Source organism: Epinephelus moara, chromosome 1 (assembly GCF_006386435.1).
Source record: "Epinephelus moara isolate mb chromosome 1, YSFRI_EMoa_1.0, whole genome shotgun sequence".
NCBI classification, from domain to species: domain Eukaryota; kingdom Metazoa; phylum Chordata; class Actinopteri; order Perciformes; family Serranidae; genus Epinephelus; species Epinephelus moara.
In genome coordinates this window covers 48,877,208-48,895,036 of record NC_065506.1, presented here as the reverse complement: position 1 = coordinate 48,895,036, position 17,829 = coordinate 48,877,208, and the positions used below count along the sequence as shown (strand labels likewise).

Genomic DNA, 17,829 nt, shown 5'->3' with positions numbered 1-17,829 from the left:
TTTCTACCGTTTTTTTTTCCCCGTTAAAGGGTTTTTTTTGGGGAGTTTTTCCTTATCCGCTGCGAGGGTCATAAGGACAGAGGGATGTCGTATGCTGTAAAGCCCTGTGAGGCAAATTGTGATTTGTGATATTGGGCTTTATAAATAAAATTGATTGATTGATTGATTGATATTATGAGGTGTAGTAAGTATTTTCATGTTGTTGATTTGTCACGTCCCTGGTGTGTAACGGCCTTAAGGCTGCTTTTAATCCTGAATCTATGTGATAGCTTTTTTGTATTTTTCATAACCGCCCACAAGTTGATAGCTGAAACCAAACTGTGGTCTGCTGAATATTTTCTGCTCGGAAAAAGACAGACCTTTCCTTCACTCAGTACCCTTGGCTACAGTACAGTTCAGTTCAGTCCAGTTCAGTCTCAGAAGATCCCTGACATACCTGCGATATCTGTGAACTTGTAGTTTGTCATATCTGATTTTTTTGTGTGTTTGTGTTTGGCAGGATCAGGCATTCGGTGAGCTGGAGAAGAACAGTGATAAGCTGCAGCAGGGCACGTCCTCCTCTGACAGCAGCCAACCAGCTCACCTCCACCAACTGCTGTGTTCCCTACAGAAGCAACTGTTAGCTTACTGCCACATTAACTCTGTCACTGAGGTACGGACACTCTGCTGTGTTTGTTAATGTGCAGCCTGTTCAAACACTCTCTCTCTCTTCCACAGATAACTGTTTTATTACGTGGAAATGGTGTTTACACAACCAAAAAGTCATCATGTAGTTATTTAAACTTCTTGGTCCGGTGCCATCAGGGTCATGTGACTTATTGAAACACTGCTGAGATAACAACATGTTTGGACTTGAAAGGGACAAGCCCCGTGATGTTTCGAGTTATTTACTCTTTATTGCACATCTAATTTCAGAGCTCACATGGTCTTATTCATGAAGTGTAAAATCATGTTAAATCTTGAAAGAAAACACATTTTTTTTAACTGATGCATGAAGCAGGGGAATTCCTAGTTACATAGCTGTTTTGTTTTTGAGCTAAGTCTTGACAAAATGTCTTGATTAAATGTGATTTCAGTGGCTGTACATGTTTATAAATCACAGTCTCATAAGTATGTATTTTCTTTGAAGGACCAGATTTCAGTACAAATATTTTGATCCTCATGTTTTTTTCTGTAGAACTCCAGCAGCGTGGCGTTACTCCACAAGCACCTGCAGCTCCTGCTGCCTCACGCCACAGATATCTTCTCCCGCTCAGCTGCTCTGATAAAAGAGAGTTCTTGGAACGGCAACATACGAGAGAAGCTACAGGGTGAAGAGGATCACTTAATCTCTTTATTCCTCCTTGTCTATCACGTCGCTGCTGCTGCTGTAGCGACTCTCTTAGCCCCTAATCACACAGAAAGGGCTTTGCAGGTTGCAAAAGGCGATGCGCACAGCACTGCCTTTTTTTACATTGCCTTTAGTAAAAAGACGCCCTGTGTGCCTTTTTATGCAACGTAACCACCCCATCACCTCCTCACCCTAACCTTCCCGTGTAATCAGTCTACAGTTTCTGTATCCTGCAGTAATCAGTGTGTAGTTGCTGCCATGTTGAGGCAGAGGGTACTGTCTGTAGCTCTGGTTGAGGGTGAGAGGCTGTCAGCAGATAAACAGAGATCTGTGTGGGTACATGAGACCCTAAAAAAGAGACTGGATCATGGGGAGTACCACCAGTTGGTCCAGGAGCTTCTCCTCCATCATGGACGTTTACAGTACTGCACTTATCTGCTGTTTTCTATTGAGATGGTGCTAACTGTGCTTTGTAAAGTCGTATAGCTCTGAGTATCCAGCAACCACTACCACCATTTTCTCCTCCATTTACCAACTGTAAACTTGTTGTCATGACCGCCACAGAAGGCCCGTCTCTCAAATCATCCCATTGGACAATGGGGAAAAAAAGCAGAGATGACATGAGGTGTCAGTTTTTTCAACTTGAGGAGTTCACAGTGCTCTGGCAAAAACGCCAGGCGCCTAGGGTGCAGAAACACGAGGCACATAGCAACGCAACAGCTAGCAAAAGGCTTCATTGTCATTAAAACCTATTAAAAGGAGTTTCCCTCTCATTAATAATAATCATAAAAAGCCGCCTCCAGCTGCTAAAACACTTTCTGTGTGATCGGGGCCTTATCCTCCAGTGTTCACTTTGCCTTTTCATCATAAAATACTTTTTCTGTTTTTATGTTGATCTTTGGTAAAAGCTTCAGCTTAACTTTATTGTTTTTTCACAATCTGTCTCATGATACTAACTCAAAGACAGTGCAGGTTAAACTGCATGAAACAACACTTTAATTGGTTATATGCTGTGATATAAAACTAAAGAATCATTTATTCACAATAATAACAATATATTTTCTTTACTGTTTTACTAACTTTCAATAAACTGAAATAATTTCTCAGTCGTTTCTTTCGTCATCACAGTTGTTTTGAAACTGACAGTACTGACGTATCTCTGTCACCTCCAGATGTGATCTATGTGTCTGCGGCAGGCAGCATGCTTTGCCAGATAATCAACTCATTGCTGCTGCTCCCGGTGTCTGTGGCGAGGCCTCTACTGAGCCACCTGCTGGACCTGCTGCCTCCTCTGGACCGCCTCAACAGGCTGCTCCCTGCTGCCTCCCCGCTGGAGGACCAGGAGCTGCAGTGGCCTCTGCACGGTGAGCACAAAACAAAGAAAGCATGTCATGCATTAAATCATCTAAACATGGACTGTGCAGTTTAGAGTATACTTAATACCTTTTTATATCACTACCTAACAGCATTCAGCCTGGTTCATGGCACTATCGCTATCAAAAACTCATTTACTAAACAATAATCATTGTTGCTGTTTGTGTTTTTTGTTGTTTCATGAAAATGAGGTTGAATGTAGTTGTTTGGATTTGTGTAGTCTGTCTTTGTTCTTTACAAAATCCATTAAAGTTCTTTACCACACTGGTCTGTGGTAAACAAATTTAAGGATAACATTTGAATGTAATCTAAACTCTACACAGAGGCCAGGTCAGCTCTGAGTCCTCCGGTCCTAATTGTGACAAAACTTTAACAGTAGTGTATTTGTATCAAAGCTGAGTTGCTGTGTAGGTTGCTCTGCTTCTGATCAAATATTTAGCGTCTTATCTTTAGCATTTGTTTGTGAGCTACAGCTGTGAATTAGGACTTTGTAACTGTTTAAAAGTTAGGGGTCACACTCTGAGGTTAGAAAATGTGTCCACCAAATGATATTTCTGTTCTGTCTCGAAACCTTTTTAACCCTGAGAATGTAAACTTTTTGAAGACCTTCATGTTTCTGGGCAGTAGAAATCATGCTGTCCTTTTCCACGACACCTCTTTTAACTTTTCAGGTACCTCTGACTTCGCTGAGCCAGCCTCGGGTATGTCCCTGCCACAGCAGGCGCTCTCCTGGGTGTGGCTCGTGGATCTGGAGAGGACAGTCGCCCTGCTGGTGGGCCGCTGCCTCGGTGGGATGCTGCAGGGAGCTCCGACCTCACTGGAGGAGCAGGACACTGCGTACTGGCTCAAAACGCCGCTCTTCAGCAACGGCTTGGAAATGGACATCCCGCAGCTCGGTAGGCAGAGGACAGATGTGATGACTTAGTTTAGGTGTTTGGTAAAAACAGAAGCAGTTGAGTGTAGTTTTCTCAGCTGTCTTAATTTAAATTCCAGCGGGATATTTTTAAGATGAAATTGTTTTTTCTTTTGTCCTTTCATTCCATTATTCATGTGATGTTTCCTCTGTGACTCGTTGAGATGATGAGAGTTTGTTCACTCGTGTCCTTCAGACACCTGCATCAGCTCATTACTGGAGGCGGCACTGTCTGGTAATGAAGAGCAGAAGCCCTTTGACTGCACGCTGCGTCCTGACTTGAGTGTCCTGGTGGATTTGGCTCTGTGTTCCTCTAAAGAACCTGCCAACAGCCTCTGGATCAACATGCAGGACTACGCCATGAGCAAAGGTCTACCTTCTGAGGAGCTGTATAATGAATTCTGCCTCTGTGCTCGAGACATTAGTTTATATAAGTAACTGACAGTGTGCCGTGTCTTCTGTTGCAGACTGGGACAACGCGTCTCTCAGTAATGAGTCCCTGTTGGACACTGTTTCCAGGTTTGTGCTGGCAGCCTTATTAAAGCACACAGGGCTGTTGGGCCAAGCCTGTGGAGAGGGCAGGTACTGTAACATGATCTTTATGATAGGTCTCATTAAACGTCACTGCACTGTCCTATAGAACCATTTTAAATCCAACAAGACATGTCATAGGTATATTTTTATTTTCCCATCAGGTACCAACCATCAAAGTCCCTGGCGGAGGTCTATCGCAGTGTTTACAAGGTACGAAACCGGCTGCTGGCCTGTAAGAATATGGACTTCATCCAGACGAGATCCTCTTCGCGTGAGAGGAGGGTGAGTAAACAGAAGTTGAATGGACACATGCACATGTGTGCATTCAGTAATTTACATTTGGTTGAAGCTGGGGAAGGCAGATATCTGGAAAAGGAGAAAAATCCCCCTCCACCTGCAGCTCTCCCCTCTCTGTCCTAAGCCCCTCCCATCAGACCAGCACAGGCATATGCACGCGCATACAGTATTCCAATGTGTCCCACACTCAACTCATTCACTCAGCTCCTCTTTGAGATAAGAAGTAGCTGCTAGCCCCCCTACAGTCTCTCCGCCTCGCTCTCTGCTGCAGTGTACTGCTTCGCCAGGAGGAGAGCAGGTGGCAGCTCCGAAGCTTCAGTAGGAGGCTGCAGCAGCTTGAATTCGTGGCCAGCTGCAGTGCTGGGTCCAACCTGTGTAACAGCAGCAACAGAAAGTTGCTGATCCAGGGAGAAGTCAGAGCTGTCGGGTCCCCCAGAGCTGGGGTTTGTGCTGACTGCTTTCAGGTTGCTGCAGCCGCTGACTGGAGGTCAGCCTCTGGAGCTGCTGCCTACTCTCCTCTCAGTGAGGTGGTCTGTAGCGGTGGGGAGTGAGGTTGAGGGCACACTGTGATTCAAGGCTCTCGCTAACTTTAGCTACATAAACATGAACTTCAAGCTACAGCCATGAACTTTTGGCGTCAGTTAGCAGAAGGCTAACTTAATAGCAACATTTTCTCTCCATCTCCAAAACACTTTGCTGATATTAACACATTTTATTTTGTTTATTGTCAGACTCTCTTTTTGTTGTCCTTTTTTGGGTTGATATTAGGGGTGTAAATCACCAGCTTCATCACGATAGGATATTATATCGATTTGTTTGGATGACGATACGATGTTTGTCGATATCACAAAGTCTGTCACGATACGATTTCGATTTGATTCGATTCAGGAGCCTGCGATCGATATGACGCAATATCATATGCCCATCAAACACAATCATTTACATCAACTCACAAAAACAACTAGAATATGATTTGACCATTTTATTTCTGAGCTCTTTCAGGTATCAGGCATTTAAATGAAAAACAGTATTCTTCTGTAACAAAAAAGAATAAAAATAGACCTGTTCACTAAAATGGTGACACAGACGTGCTATGTGAATTTCAAAATAAAGGCGTATCTTTAAGATGACGATATGGATCGATGTTTTCATTTTGCATTGATGTTATTGGATCGTTAATCAATGGATCGATGTATCGTTACACCCCTAGTTGATATGCAGTGTAGGCAGTGTTTGCCAGTGCTGGATTAGCAACTTTCTCTGCAGGATTCTCCCCCATTGAATCAGACTTTCAGCATCTGAAGGGACGTGCACGCTTATCTGCACTTGTAGAACAGCCAATAGGAATGCCCTCTCCCTGAAATGACCTGTGGTTAGCCAGAGTCTCCAGTCACGGGTCAGATTTTTGGGACGTTTTTATGCCTTTATTGATGGACAGCCGTAGAGAGACAGGGAAGTTTTCAGAGAGAGGGGGATGACATGCAGCAAAGGGCCATGGGTTGGAATTGAACCTGGTCTACTGCAGAGGCCTCAGCCTATATTGGGCGCACACCCTACCAATTGAGCTAGAGGTCTGAAAACAGAGCCAAGAGGAGGTGCTGAAGTCTAATTTTCTCTCAGTCCACTTGAATTACAAAATGCGTTATGGGAGTTTTGCCCAGTGACGCCAAAATAAAACTGCCCACCCCAGCTTCAAGGAGTCTCTCAGACTCCGTGTTTTCCGTTTCTTATAGATGCTTCCTCTGTGAGTGGACGCTTTGCTCATTAAACAAACAGATTTTCAGATACACTCATGGATGTCATTTGGTTTCACTTGATCAGATCTCAGACAATCAGGACTCTCTGGACATGGACCCTCAGGAGCACTCGTTCACACGCACCATCGACGAGGAGGCAGAGCTTGAAGAGAGAGCGGACCGCGAGAGGGAGGAGGGCCATCAGGAACAAGACGATGAAGAGGAGGACCGGGATCACGAAGTGATGACGGCTGGAAGTAAGTACGCCTGCTTGAACTCGTATGTTTCTCTGCTTTCAGTGTGCTGATCATCAGAAACATTATATTATAATTCAATAAATGTATTTCTCAGTTCATATCCTGCCTGCTCCCGTTTGTTTCCAGCTCTGCTTCATGATGACAGTTATTAAACTGTGAAAATGCTAAACAGTTAGTTCTTGCTGAATTTGCTTGGCACTGTATCCTGATGAATGTTTGGTCCTGTTAGTTTAGTTTTCAGGTTTATCCCAGTTTCCAGTCAGATGTTGTTATTTAGACTCAGGGGTTTCTGGGGTTTGGTTATTTATTTAATAATATACAGTACGGATGCCACGGAGAGGAAACTTTTATGATGATGCTCACTGCCTGCAGAGCACTGAATTCAGTTACTGCTAATTTAAACCAAGTCTTTCCTACTGCTGACATGACAACTTTCACATTAGTTGACAGCGGATCAGTGTGAAATATTGCAGGGAGCAATTGAACAGTCAGGAGCTGCCACAGTGTGTGCTGCAGGTGACAGGCTGCACACACCCAACTTCTTCCTAGAGATGTAACTAGCTCCTTTATTCTCATTAACTTAATCAGGTTCCCGATCCTGTTGCTTTTCGCTTCGACACCACCTCCAACGCCATCATTTTGTTGGTCAACTCTCCCTACTCTCATAGAGCGCTCCAGGATTGACGTTTTTCTGTAGGCTGATGCAGAAGTAAGCTTCTCTCTGGTTCCCTCGTCAAAAAGCCTTTGGGAACATTTATAGTACGTCCACGTTTTGTCCAGCAAGATAATTTTCACAAATTAAACCACTTTAGGATTTTTTAAGCCGAAATTCAGTCACCAGAAGTAAAAAGCGTTAGGCTATAAACAAACTACACTACGTTAGCATGACTTAACGCTGCCACCCCAGTAAGGCTGTAGAGCTGTGTTCAGCATGAGGACGTTCTGTAGTTGCATTTAGCCACTTGTTAGCAACCATCATTTTTAAGACACGTAAAAGCTTCAGAATTCACAGTGGGATATTTACTAACATATTTTATGTTATTGAGCAAAATGTTTAAGGTCATGTTAACCACAGACATTATTACAGACATCTAACTAAAGACACATTGACTGAGAGTACAAAAAGGTTTTAGGACTCGTTCCTGCGGCACTGTACAACATGATCAGTGAAATCTGACTCCTGCTACTCTGTGCTGCGATTCTGCAGCTGCCTCTGTACAGAGAGACACTTTGAATTGTCCGACTAAGTGTTGATAAAAAAAATCAAAGGGCTGCAGGGGACGGTTGGCAAGTAATGTAATGGGTGTATGCCTGAACACTGTTAAACACTGGTACATGGGGTGTAAATCACCAGTTTTCATCACAGTACAATATTGTATTAATTCTTTGGACAATGATACAATATTTGCCGATATCACAAAGTCTGCCTCGATATGATTTCAACTCAGTGCAGTTCAGGGACTTGCCACCAATATGAGACAATATTTTATGTCCACTTGACATAATCTGTTACAGAAAAGGCTGCTCTACCTTTCTTATTTACTTTTGGCCATAAAACATAAAAACAACACATAAATAATGTAAATAATTGTAACTAAAATAGAAGCATAACCTTAAGATGATGATATGGAGTGATGTTTTCACTTTGCATCGATGACTCATTGGTTATTACATCGTTATATCGATCCAGATTGATGGATCCTTACACCCCTAGTTACACCGACTACCATGTCAAGCAAAATTTATTTATTTTTTATTTTCAGTTTAGCTCTAAATTCAACAGTTATCCCAACTGTTTCTGATTTGCAGCGAGGTAAGAAATTTATATTCATCTCTCTTACTGTGAGTAGAAGTTTATTTTAAGGAGTTGTGGGAAGCTGCTGCAGCCAAACAAATGTCAAGCAGCTCACCAGTCAGTTTAATGGAAAGAGACGTACTGTGGTTTCATACATGTAATGATTAACATGTGTAATCTCCTGACGCACGGTAATGAGACGGCCGTCACACTGGTGCACTGGTGGAACAGTAGATGTATTTAAATTAATTGTTAGCTCACGTACAAAGATCTGATTGTTCAATAAACAAAAAAACAGTTGAAACGTTTAAGTGCGCTTTTTGATGCGTTGCACTGGCATGAGCTTTAGTTATGAACTTTGACCTCTGGGAAACCTTAGGTGTATTGTGTGGCTGCTGCTTTTCCTCTAACCCAGCATCTTGTGTGTGTGTTTTATTGTGTGTATGTGCATCTTGCACCACACAGAAATTTTTCAATGTTTCCTCTCAGCGCGGGAGGTCGCTCGCAGTCGGGACAGAGAGCGGGCCAGCAGCAGCACTGGACTGGGTTCCGGCTCTGTGTCCAGGAGCGGAGGAGGAGGAGGAGGAGAGGAGGACGCCATTCTATCTCAGGAGGGCAGGAGGGGCAGTACGGGTCTCCCCGAGGGTCAGGACCTATACACAGCCGCCTGTAACTCTGTGATCCACCGCTGCGCCCTGCTGCTGCTCGGGGTGAGCCCCGTGCTGGGTGAGCTGAGCAAGCAGAACCAGGAGGAGGGTCAGACGCAGTCGGCCACAGGAACACAGGAGTGTCTGAGCTTCATGACCAGGTCAGAGCGCCGTACACTGTCATACAGACAGAAAAATATCCCTCTACTGTAGATTGAGACAAACTGTGTGTGAGGCAAAGTATTAAGGAACAGTGTCACATTTTTAAACAACACTGTGTTCCCACATGAACACTGAAACAGGTCTTTGTCACTGTGATCGTTCCCCTTGTCCGAACTGGCCATTGAGAGATACTGGCTCCTACTAAAATGAATCCAAAGTAAAAGATCTGGGACATTTCTGCAGTTACCCAACTGTGTTGTATGAAGTGTGAAGTAGCTGCTGGAAAACTCAACATTTTGTTATTTTGGTGCTTCACAATAAAAGTCCCCCATCATTTTGTTATGTAAAAAACTTTTATTGTGAAGAAACCACAGGAAATAAAGTGTGTTTATCACTGAATTAGTGGATTTTTGTTAGCAGCTTTTTTTCCCAATAAAGGCAAGTCTAATACTACGGCAGAGAGGAAGAGTGAAATCAGAAACAGCCACAGTGAGATGATGATGAAGAGCTGCAGACAAACAGCTCACCTCCAACAGGTGAACTTCTGTGACCTGTCATGCTGTGGGAAAACATGCAGGGGGGGGGGGGTGTACAGTGTTCTACCCTACATAACCGCCTTTTGCTAACGGCTGAATTTCCATTTGAAAAACATGGTAAAGAACACAGATGGGCCCGTCTTTTAAATGTATTCTTAAGTTCAGCTGAGGCTAAAGTGATGTGATCAGACTCAGATATATCATGGAGGTATTTTCCAGAGTCAGTCTCTTTAGTGTGGTGTGTTAGTGTTTCAGTGTTCCTCGCTGAGCTGCAGTGGAATAGTAGAAACAAAGTGAGAACTTTTTTACTAAAAAGACTGCAACTTTGCAAGAATTAATTTGGCTAACTCAGACTGCTGAAGCTTCGTATGAGCTCTCACTGACTGTGTGCATCTTTGTGCAGAACAAGGACTGAGGATTTGTCTTGTAACTCTAACACTAGAATCACTTTAGGAAGGAATGTCTTTGCAGCCAGGAGTGAGAGGAGGAATCATTACAGGAACCAAAATCTTCTAGTTGGGCATGAGTTTTATTTTAAGACAATTTTGAAACCTGTTCTTTAATATTTGAGCTTGAACACGATGTCAGAAAGACTAATGAACCAACAAGGCGTCGGCCAATGGGGAAGTTTAACAGGACTGATATCTTGGCCAGTTTTTTCTTGGAATGCAGGACTCACTAAAATAAGATTAAAATCTGCAAGTCTGTTTTTCTACCCACTGCCAAAAAAATGTGTGTGTCCAGTCCATGAATCTGTGGTGTTGAAGAGGCTCATAGTTATATGAATTATCAGGCCACACACACCCTCAGGCCGCCATGTGAAGGTGTGTCTGGAATTTTCTGTCAGAATTTTGCTGATATCAGTGTTCACAGATCACCTTAAAAGTTCTTCACCTACAGTTCACGTGTTGCAACAAGTTTCATCTGAGTGCTGATGTATAGTTTTATGGTACACATACCACCTGGAGCACCTTGAACCTGAGCGTGTCTCCTTACAGATCTCCAGGACGTGTGGCACACCTGTGCTTTTAAGGGTGTTAACAGAATGTGTCACAGAGAAGCCGTCACTGGTGGTGAACTTCTCAGATCTTGGACTCCCTCCAAAAGTGCTCATTGAATATGTCTGAAAATAAAATCACACAAGTAAAAACAATGATTTAAGTCAAGGAGTGGTGGAAATAATTGATTCTTAGATGCATCATGATGCGGACGTAGATGATTCAGTATTGATTCACAGATGTCAATAATCGATTATCTAAATGTTTATTGAAAAAAACAACTCTGCTCAGTCTGTTTCACCTCAAACACCCGGCACCTGGTCCGCTCAGCGTCTTGGCTTTTAACCCCGCTGAAGGTGTGCATAGTGCAGAAGTTGAAATACAGGGATTGAGAGCGTGCTGACTGCCATCTACTGTAGGTAATGCACCGACTATAGATCTGTAAATGTGTTTATACAGCACAAATATGGTTTTATACTCAATCTCAGTGAGTCTCACCTGGTTTAATAAAAACAAAATAGCACCATCTTCCACCTCCCAGCTCAAATCTTCCAAGCGAACACTTTCCTCACACTGCGTGCTACACTGTCAGTAATTGACGTGTGTGTGTGCGGGATGGGGGGTGTACTCGTGTGACACAGTGTTCTGCACTGTAACCCCACATAACCACTTTTTGCTAACGGCTGAATTACCATTTGAAAAACATGGTAAAGAATGCAGATGGTCCCGCCCTTTAAATGTATTCTAAAGTTCAGCTGAGGCTAAAGTGATGTGATCAGGCTCAGATATATCATGTAGGTATTAAGATATAGCATATATATGTAACATACATAAAATATGACGAAGGGATAATGCCTGCGAGGACGTTTTGGACGACAGGGATGCCAGAATTGTCTAATGCGTTGTCATATTGTCCCGCTTATACCATGGGCACCTTCCAAAGAGAGAAAAATTCAGAATATTTATTTATATTTTCATGTGTTTTGCAATTATAATTTTACGTTTTTTTTTCCCAAGACATAACTCAGTTTGTCTGGTAATCAGCATAAGTTGATTACCAAGTATGTTTTCCATTCAAGGAATTTGCTTTGGTTTTTGGTCATACATTAAACATACAATAATCATATTAAGAGGAATAAAAATAAGGCAAATTACTGCAACACTCAATACATTAATATAGAATAGAAAAATATGACAAAGATAGTTTTTTGTACTATAACAAAACAAATCTGTACAATATAGCTGTTTCTGAATAACAGAGCCGAAATATTAGTCAGGAGGCAGAGGTACACCTTGGAAAAATCATGACCATCCCATAATGTTCTTGTGCTTTGGAAAGGTTGTAGTAACTGTTTATGGGTAATGAGAAGTGATACATATGTAGAGATGTGAACAGGTTGTAAACAGTGAGTAAATGTATATAAAGGTAAAGTGTAGTTCAGTTATATTAGCAACTGATTCATCGTCTTTTTCACGCCAATGCAACAGTTACAGTGACGTGTTTGTGTTTTCAGGAGCGAGAGTCTGAGTGCAGAGAGCCGCTCGGTGCAGAGCAGTCCCAGTTACAGACTGATGAAGTCCAGGAGCGAGTCTGACCTCTCCCAGCCCGAGTCAGACGAAGAGGGTTACACTCTGGTAGAGCACACACTCTCTCACACACACACATTTACTCGTAGTATTTTTGTGTTGACGATCACAGTTCAGTGACATCAGTCTCTGTTTTGTCTTTCAGAGTGGGAGGAGAAATGTCGACCTGGACTTGGCGTTCTCTCACAAAAAGAGAGGTAAAGCCCGTCTGCTGAGCGCTCTGTGTAATGCTGCGAGTGACGGTGATTCAGGTCATCAATCATGTGTTACTCTTGTCTCTCTGTCTCTCGGTTCCTGTGTGGATAGTTTATTTGCTTCTTTTGGGGCAGTTGAGCCCCAAACACAAGAGGAGCTCCAAGCAAGTAAACGATGGCATGTTTCTTCCTCTCGTTAGCTCACACCTCCATAACTGTGATGAACCCCATTCATCTCTCATGATGAGGGCTTTGTTCTGAGCTTCACTTCAAGACACTTCATATTCTACTCTCTGTGCTGAGGCATAGACTGCGAACAGAAATACAGACCATACAGATGTGCCTGTTGTACAAATAACAGTTCATTCCTCTGCTTTGAATGTTCGGCTACATCCACACTGATATTCTTTCATTTTGGGGGCGGCTTTGGCTCAGAGGTAGAGTGGGTCGTCCACTAATCAGTAGATCGGTGGGGAAGTATCCTTGGGCAAGCTACTGAACTCCAAATTACTCCTGATGGCTGTTCCATCTGTATGCAAGTGTTTTTAAGCTGAGTAGCAGGTGGCATCTTGTATGGTAGTGTCGGCGACCAGTGAGTGAACGAGTGAACGTGACATGTTAAAGCGCTTTGAGTGATTGGAAGACTAGAAAGGCGCTATACAACTGCAGGTCTATTTTAAAATCCATTACGTTTGCTACGTTTCCACCTCACATCCACACTACTCTGGCGTTTTGGAACCCCGAAACGGAGACCTTTGAAAACGCTCCTGACCCCGTTTTAGTTTGAAAACTCTGAATCATGTTCATGTTAGTGCAGAGCTGTCAGAGCTTTACATCTGTCCCACAGACAACAGGCCGACACACACAAACAGCGCCTAGAAGCAGATCAGCTCTGCACTCAGGATTTCAAGTAGTTAGACTATGATACGGTGTTTGTTAAGGTTGCTTAGCAACCTCAGACACAACCTGCCGTCGCGCAGAAAAGGCACAAGAGTAGCATCCAGCGCCTGACCTCTCGTTTTCCAGGTGGTAAAAGATGTGGCATGTGTGCGGGCTCTTACACTCATACGTTACTTTCAGTTACAGTTGGTACAAGCAAAGGAATCTCTGGTCTTACTTTTCGCCAGCTCTTATTATTAAACAGTTTCCTTCCTGTTTACACCGGCACAGGAATGCCCATGCAAGTTAGTAGAGATAGAGATGATAAAAACTGTGCGAGACGGTCGTGTGTACAGTGGTTGATTTCATGTTAAAACACTGTTTGAAATGAACCCTATCAGTGTGGATGAAGCTTTTGTTACTTTGCACAATGAAGGCTCATTCTCAGTGCAGAATGTGAATTGTCAGAGTTTTCATGGAGTTACCAGTCACACTTATAAAGAAATCATCAGCACTGATACACCAGTGCTGTCAGTTGTTTTATGGAAACACGAGCTCTGGTCACCATTTCACTTCTCAGCTGCAGCATTTCTTCCTCAGTGGGTATTGGAAACTCAGCGCGCCCATTATAGATGAATCCATAATGGCTGATGAAGGCTTGTGCCCGCATGAAGAGTCAGCATTTGGCCATTTGATGAACTTTTATAGAGTAATAATGCATCGCACTGCATAGCTCCTAAGTGCTTAAAAGCAACATGGCCCATCCATCAGAACAGTTCTCTTGTGCATTTATGCATCTGAAAGGCTTCTCTGCTCTCCTCCTCTCTTCAGGCTTCCTTCACAGCTCTCCAGACTCCCTGGCCGAGTCCTGGTTCAGGGCCAAACTGAGCCGCCAGCGGAGCTACAGCTCGGCACACTCCTATGAAGAGTCAGACCTGGACCTGAGCCGCTCACTGGGCATCCATGCTCTCATTGATAACATGGTCAGCTTCATCAGTGGAGATGTGGGCCTGGCTCCAGCCTTCAAGGAGCCAGAGGAGAGTATGTCCACCAGCCCACAGGCAACGATCCTGGCCATGGAGCAGCAACAGAGCCGGGCAGAGGTGAGGGGTCTCTCTTTGACTCTGAGGGAGACACAGGTCACTTTCTTTTGTGTAATAAAACATGGTATTAAAATGTATTTCGACAACAGACACCAGGGGTGTACATCACTAGTTTCGTCATGATACAATATCATATCAATTCTTTGGACAATGTTTCGATGTTTGCTGTTATCACAAAGTTTGCCATGATAAGATTTTGATCTGATCCAGTGTGATTCAGGGGCCTGCGGTCGATGTTAGTCAATATAATTTGTCCATTTGACACGGTTTGTTACAGAAGAAGTTGTCATCCCTTCTTTTTTGCTTTTAGCCATAAAGATAAAAACAACACATGAATAAATGTAAAAACTGTAACTGGTTAAATGCAGTTAAGTCTAACTAACACACTAAACAGCAGCTGTGAACCTTTCTGGAATAAATGTTTCATTTGAACCCAAACCATAATCTTTGTCCTAAAACATCAGGTCTGTCTGGCTTAAAGCCCTGAAGGCAAACTTCTACCAACAGCCATAAAACATGGGTTTACATCATCATTTAATAAAAGTATAATTACATAACAGATAAAGCACGGGAGGGGAATCCATTTATTGAGCCAATTATGTGCGACTTCTCTACGATAGTTGGAGATATAAATAAACTACAGTGTGTGTGTTCATGGTGATGAAAGATCATGTCAGCCAGTGACACAGCGTAACTCACTGGTGTGTTTTAACAACAGTGGAGGAAGAAGATAAATCAGGCTGTAGATACACACACTGTACTTGTTAAGAGATACATTTACTATTGGTTTGAGTCTGAACATGGGACAAATAGAAAAATATAAAAAAAATCACTAGACTCATCCTGTAAACCAAAACTATGTAGAGGTCAAACACATAATTTAGATTCTCTGAATATAACAACATGTTGTTAACAGTGCTGCCACATACTGATAAAATACAGTGGACTTGTGACTCAATGAAAATCTCCACCTGACTGCTGGGATGTGTTTTATTATCTCCAGCTGCGGTTGGAGGCACTCCACCAGATCGTGGTGTTGATCTCCGGCATGGAGGAGAAGGGCAGCCAGCCCGGGAACACAGATCGATCCAGCAGTGCCTTCCAGTCCTCCTCCCTGCTCACCTCCGTCAGGCTGCAGTTCCTGGCAGGTTGTTTTGGCCTCGGCACCGTGGGCACCGGAGGGCTGAAGAGGGAGAGCGTGCAGCTACATCACTATCAGGTGTGAGGCCCGTCAGCTGCTGTGGAGTTTAAGCTAATGTTAATGGAAATCCCTCTGACTGCAGTTGATTTACAGAAGAGTCATAACCATATTGTTTTTATCTATTAACAAACCAGTGCATCATTCTTTTCTGCAGGACGGAGTTAAAGCAGCGAAGAGAAGCCTCCAGATGGAAATCCAAACAGCTGTTCATAAGATCTACCAGCAGCTGTCTGTCACACTGGAGAGGGCGCTGCAGGCAAACAAACACCACATAGGTAACAGAGACTGCTACTGTCATCGGTCTGAAGTTGTTCAGGATGTTAAATATACAGATCACAGACATTTATCATTAAATGTTTCAGCTGGCAACTTCACCTGAGAGTTTGTGTGAACCTGCTGATCTCAGTCTCCTTGAAAACATCACAGTGCGACTGCAGCTATTGATTATTTTAGCAATCGAGTCTTCTAATGATAAATCCATTGACTTATTGCGTAATAGGATAAGAGATAGTTTTGCATATTAAAGAGCAGTAGTAAATGTACAAAAGAGAAATTAAGTAAGGTCTCTGAAATTAACAACTCGTTGGTTTTCTTTTTAAAAGAAGCAACATTTTTTATTGCTTAAATTGCATTCAGGAATTAGGCTCCAATTGTTGCTGACACCACCTGATATTTTGCTTTTGGAGGTATTTTATGCCCCACCGTGAGGTGTGTGTGTGTGTGTGAGTGAGTGTGAGTGAGTGTGAGTGAGTGTGTGAGTGAGTGTGAGTGAGTGTGAGTGAGTGTGTGAGTGAGTGTGAGTGAGTGTGAGTGACTGTCATCATAATAACATGAATGAATGTCAGACTGCAAATTGACTGCAGCATGTTATGTTCTGTGGTTATGCCCCTGAGTTAGCCAACAGTAAGTTTTGCTCAGTAAAATAAAATCAGAAAATGAAATGCTGCAGTCAGTTTGTGAAAACATAAAGAGCCACTGTATTGATTTATGTTATTTAAATGAAAAACTGCTGATTTTCAACCAGCTCTGTGTCATCAAAGTGTGGGAATTTTGTGCAGATGACCAGTGTTTGCCTTTCCACCGTGCTGCCTGGAGCTTACCGCTCATCTGCCAGTGGAGGTCCCCGGATTTCACGTCATCAGGAGGACTTGTGTTGGTGGATGAGCGAGGAGCTCACGGTGTCCGTTTGCATTTAATGTTACTCCTCAGGTTGCAGTGACACAGAGCTGATTCAAAATCGGCATAATTAGCCAAATTTAACATCCAGTCTTTACAGGGAATTGTTTCAGCTCTACGTTACAGTGTTATGTGGGAGCTGGTCTGTTTTGGATGAGTTTTGTCTGGAGCTTTTATCTCCTTCTCGTTTCTTCTCCCTCATGTAGAAGCCCAGCAGCGCCTCCTGCTGGTGACTGTGTTCGCACTGAGCGTTCGCTACCAGCCAGTGGACGTGTCCCTGGCCATCTCCAGTGGACTGCTCAACGTGCTGTCCCAGCTCTGTGGGACAGAGACGATGCTGGGGCAGCCGCTCCAGCTGCTGCAGAAACCCGGAGTGTCCCAGCTCAGCACCGCCCTCAAGGTGGCGTCCACCCGCCTGCTGCAGATCCTCGCCATCAGCACCGGGTAAGAGGTTTAAAACTGGAGCAATGGAGACATCAGTACTGTAAACCTGAAGAAAAGATGACACTTACAGCTGTGTCTTTGCTTCCATTCACAGGACGTATGCAGACAAGTTGAGTCCCAAAGTCGTCCAGTCGCTGCTGGACCTGCTCTGCAGTCAGCTGAAGAACCTGCTGTCTCAGGCCGGAGTCAGTCTCCTGTCCTCTGGGAAAGACCAGGAAGACAGCAAACATGAGGACAGTGCGGACTCTGAGAAGAAAGACTTCAGAGGTAATGAAGTTCCTCTTTTTGTTCAGTCAGTTTTATTGGCCTGACGAGGGCGCCATGTTGTCCCTCTTGTGTCTGATGATACCGGAAGTTCACTGTGTTTGTGACCGTTATTACATTCATATGAGAAGTCTTGGTAACAACTAAGTGAGGAATATACTAAAATTTTGTTATTAACAACAAGAATTATTTTTGTCAACAAAAAAATTATAATAATGTGGAAAACAAACACATTTACAGTCAGTTGTTATATCAGGAAACTGGAGCCCATTTTGTTACATAACCTGTGACAGTCATGAGACCAGAATCATCGTACACATCCCAGACTGAAACTGTCAACTTAACAAAACTAAACAAAAAATGCATTTATTAAGATTAGAAACAGATATAAAACCAGACAAC

General features: G+C 43.3%; 1 protein-coding gene across 7 annotated transcripts in view; it reads left to right on the top strand.

The window, feature by feature from the left end:
- Positions 1-17,829, top strand: part of herc1 (HECT and RLD domain containing E3 ubiquitin protein ligase family member 1) — an 83,636-nt gene that overhangs the window by 27,282 nt on the left and 38,525 nt on the right. For 6 of the 7 annotated variants that reach the window (XM_050073993.1, XM_050033580.1, XM_050072348.1 and 3 more), the window contains exons 15-30: positions 500-652; positions 1,178-1,310; positions 2,503-2,694; positions 3,376-3,600; positions 3,814-3,987; positions 4,085-4,199; positions 4,313-4,433; positions 6,270-6,441; positions 8,702-9,044; positions 12,094-12,214; positions 12,312-12,363; positions 14,071-14,342; positions 15,346-15,561; positions 15,698-15,818; positions 16,926-17,163; positions 17,258-17,430. In XM_050073993.1, coding sequence (XP_049929950.1) covers positions 500-652; positions 1,178-1,310; positions 2,503-2,694; positions 3,376-3,600; positions 3,814-3,987; positions 4,085-4,199; positions 4,313-4,433; positions 6,270-6,441; positions 8,702-9,044; positions 12,094-12,214; positions 12,312-12,363; positions 14,071-14,342; positions 15,346-15,561; positions 15,698-15,818; positions 16,926-17,163; positions 17,258-17,430 — 2,821 coding nt within the window. The remainder of the gene's footprint in view (positions 1-499; positions 653-1,177; positions 1,311-2,502; positions 2,695-3,375; positions 3,601-3,813; positions 3,988-4,084; positions 4,200-4,312; positions 4,434-6,269; positions 6,442-8,701; positions 9,045-12,093; positions 12,215-12,311; positions 12,364-14,070; positions 14,343-15,345; positions 15,562-15,697; positions 15,819-16,925; positions 17,164-17,257; positions 17,431-17,829) is intronic. The other variant, XM_050074747.1, reaches the window with a different exon arrangement.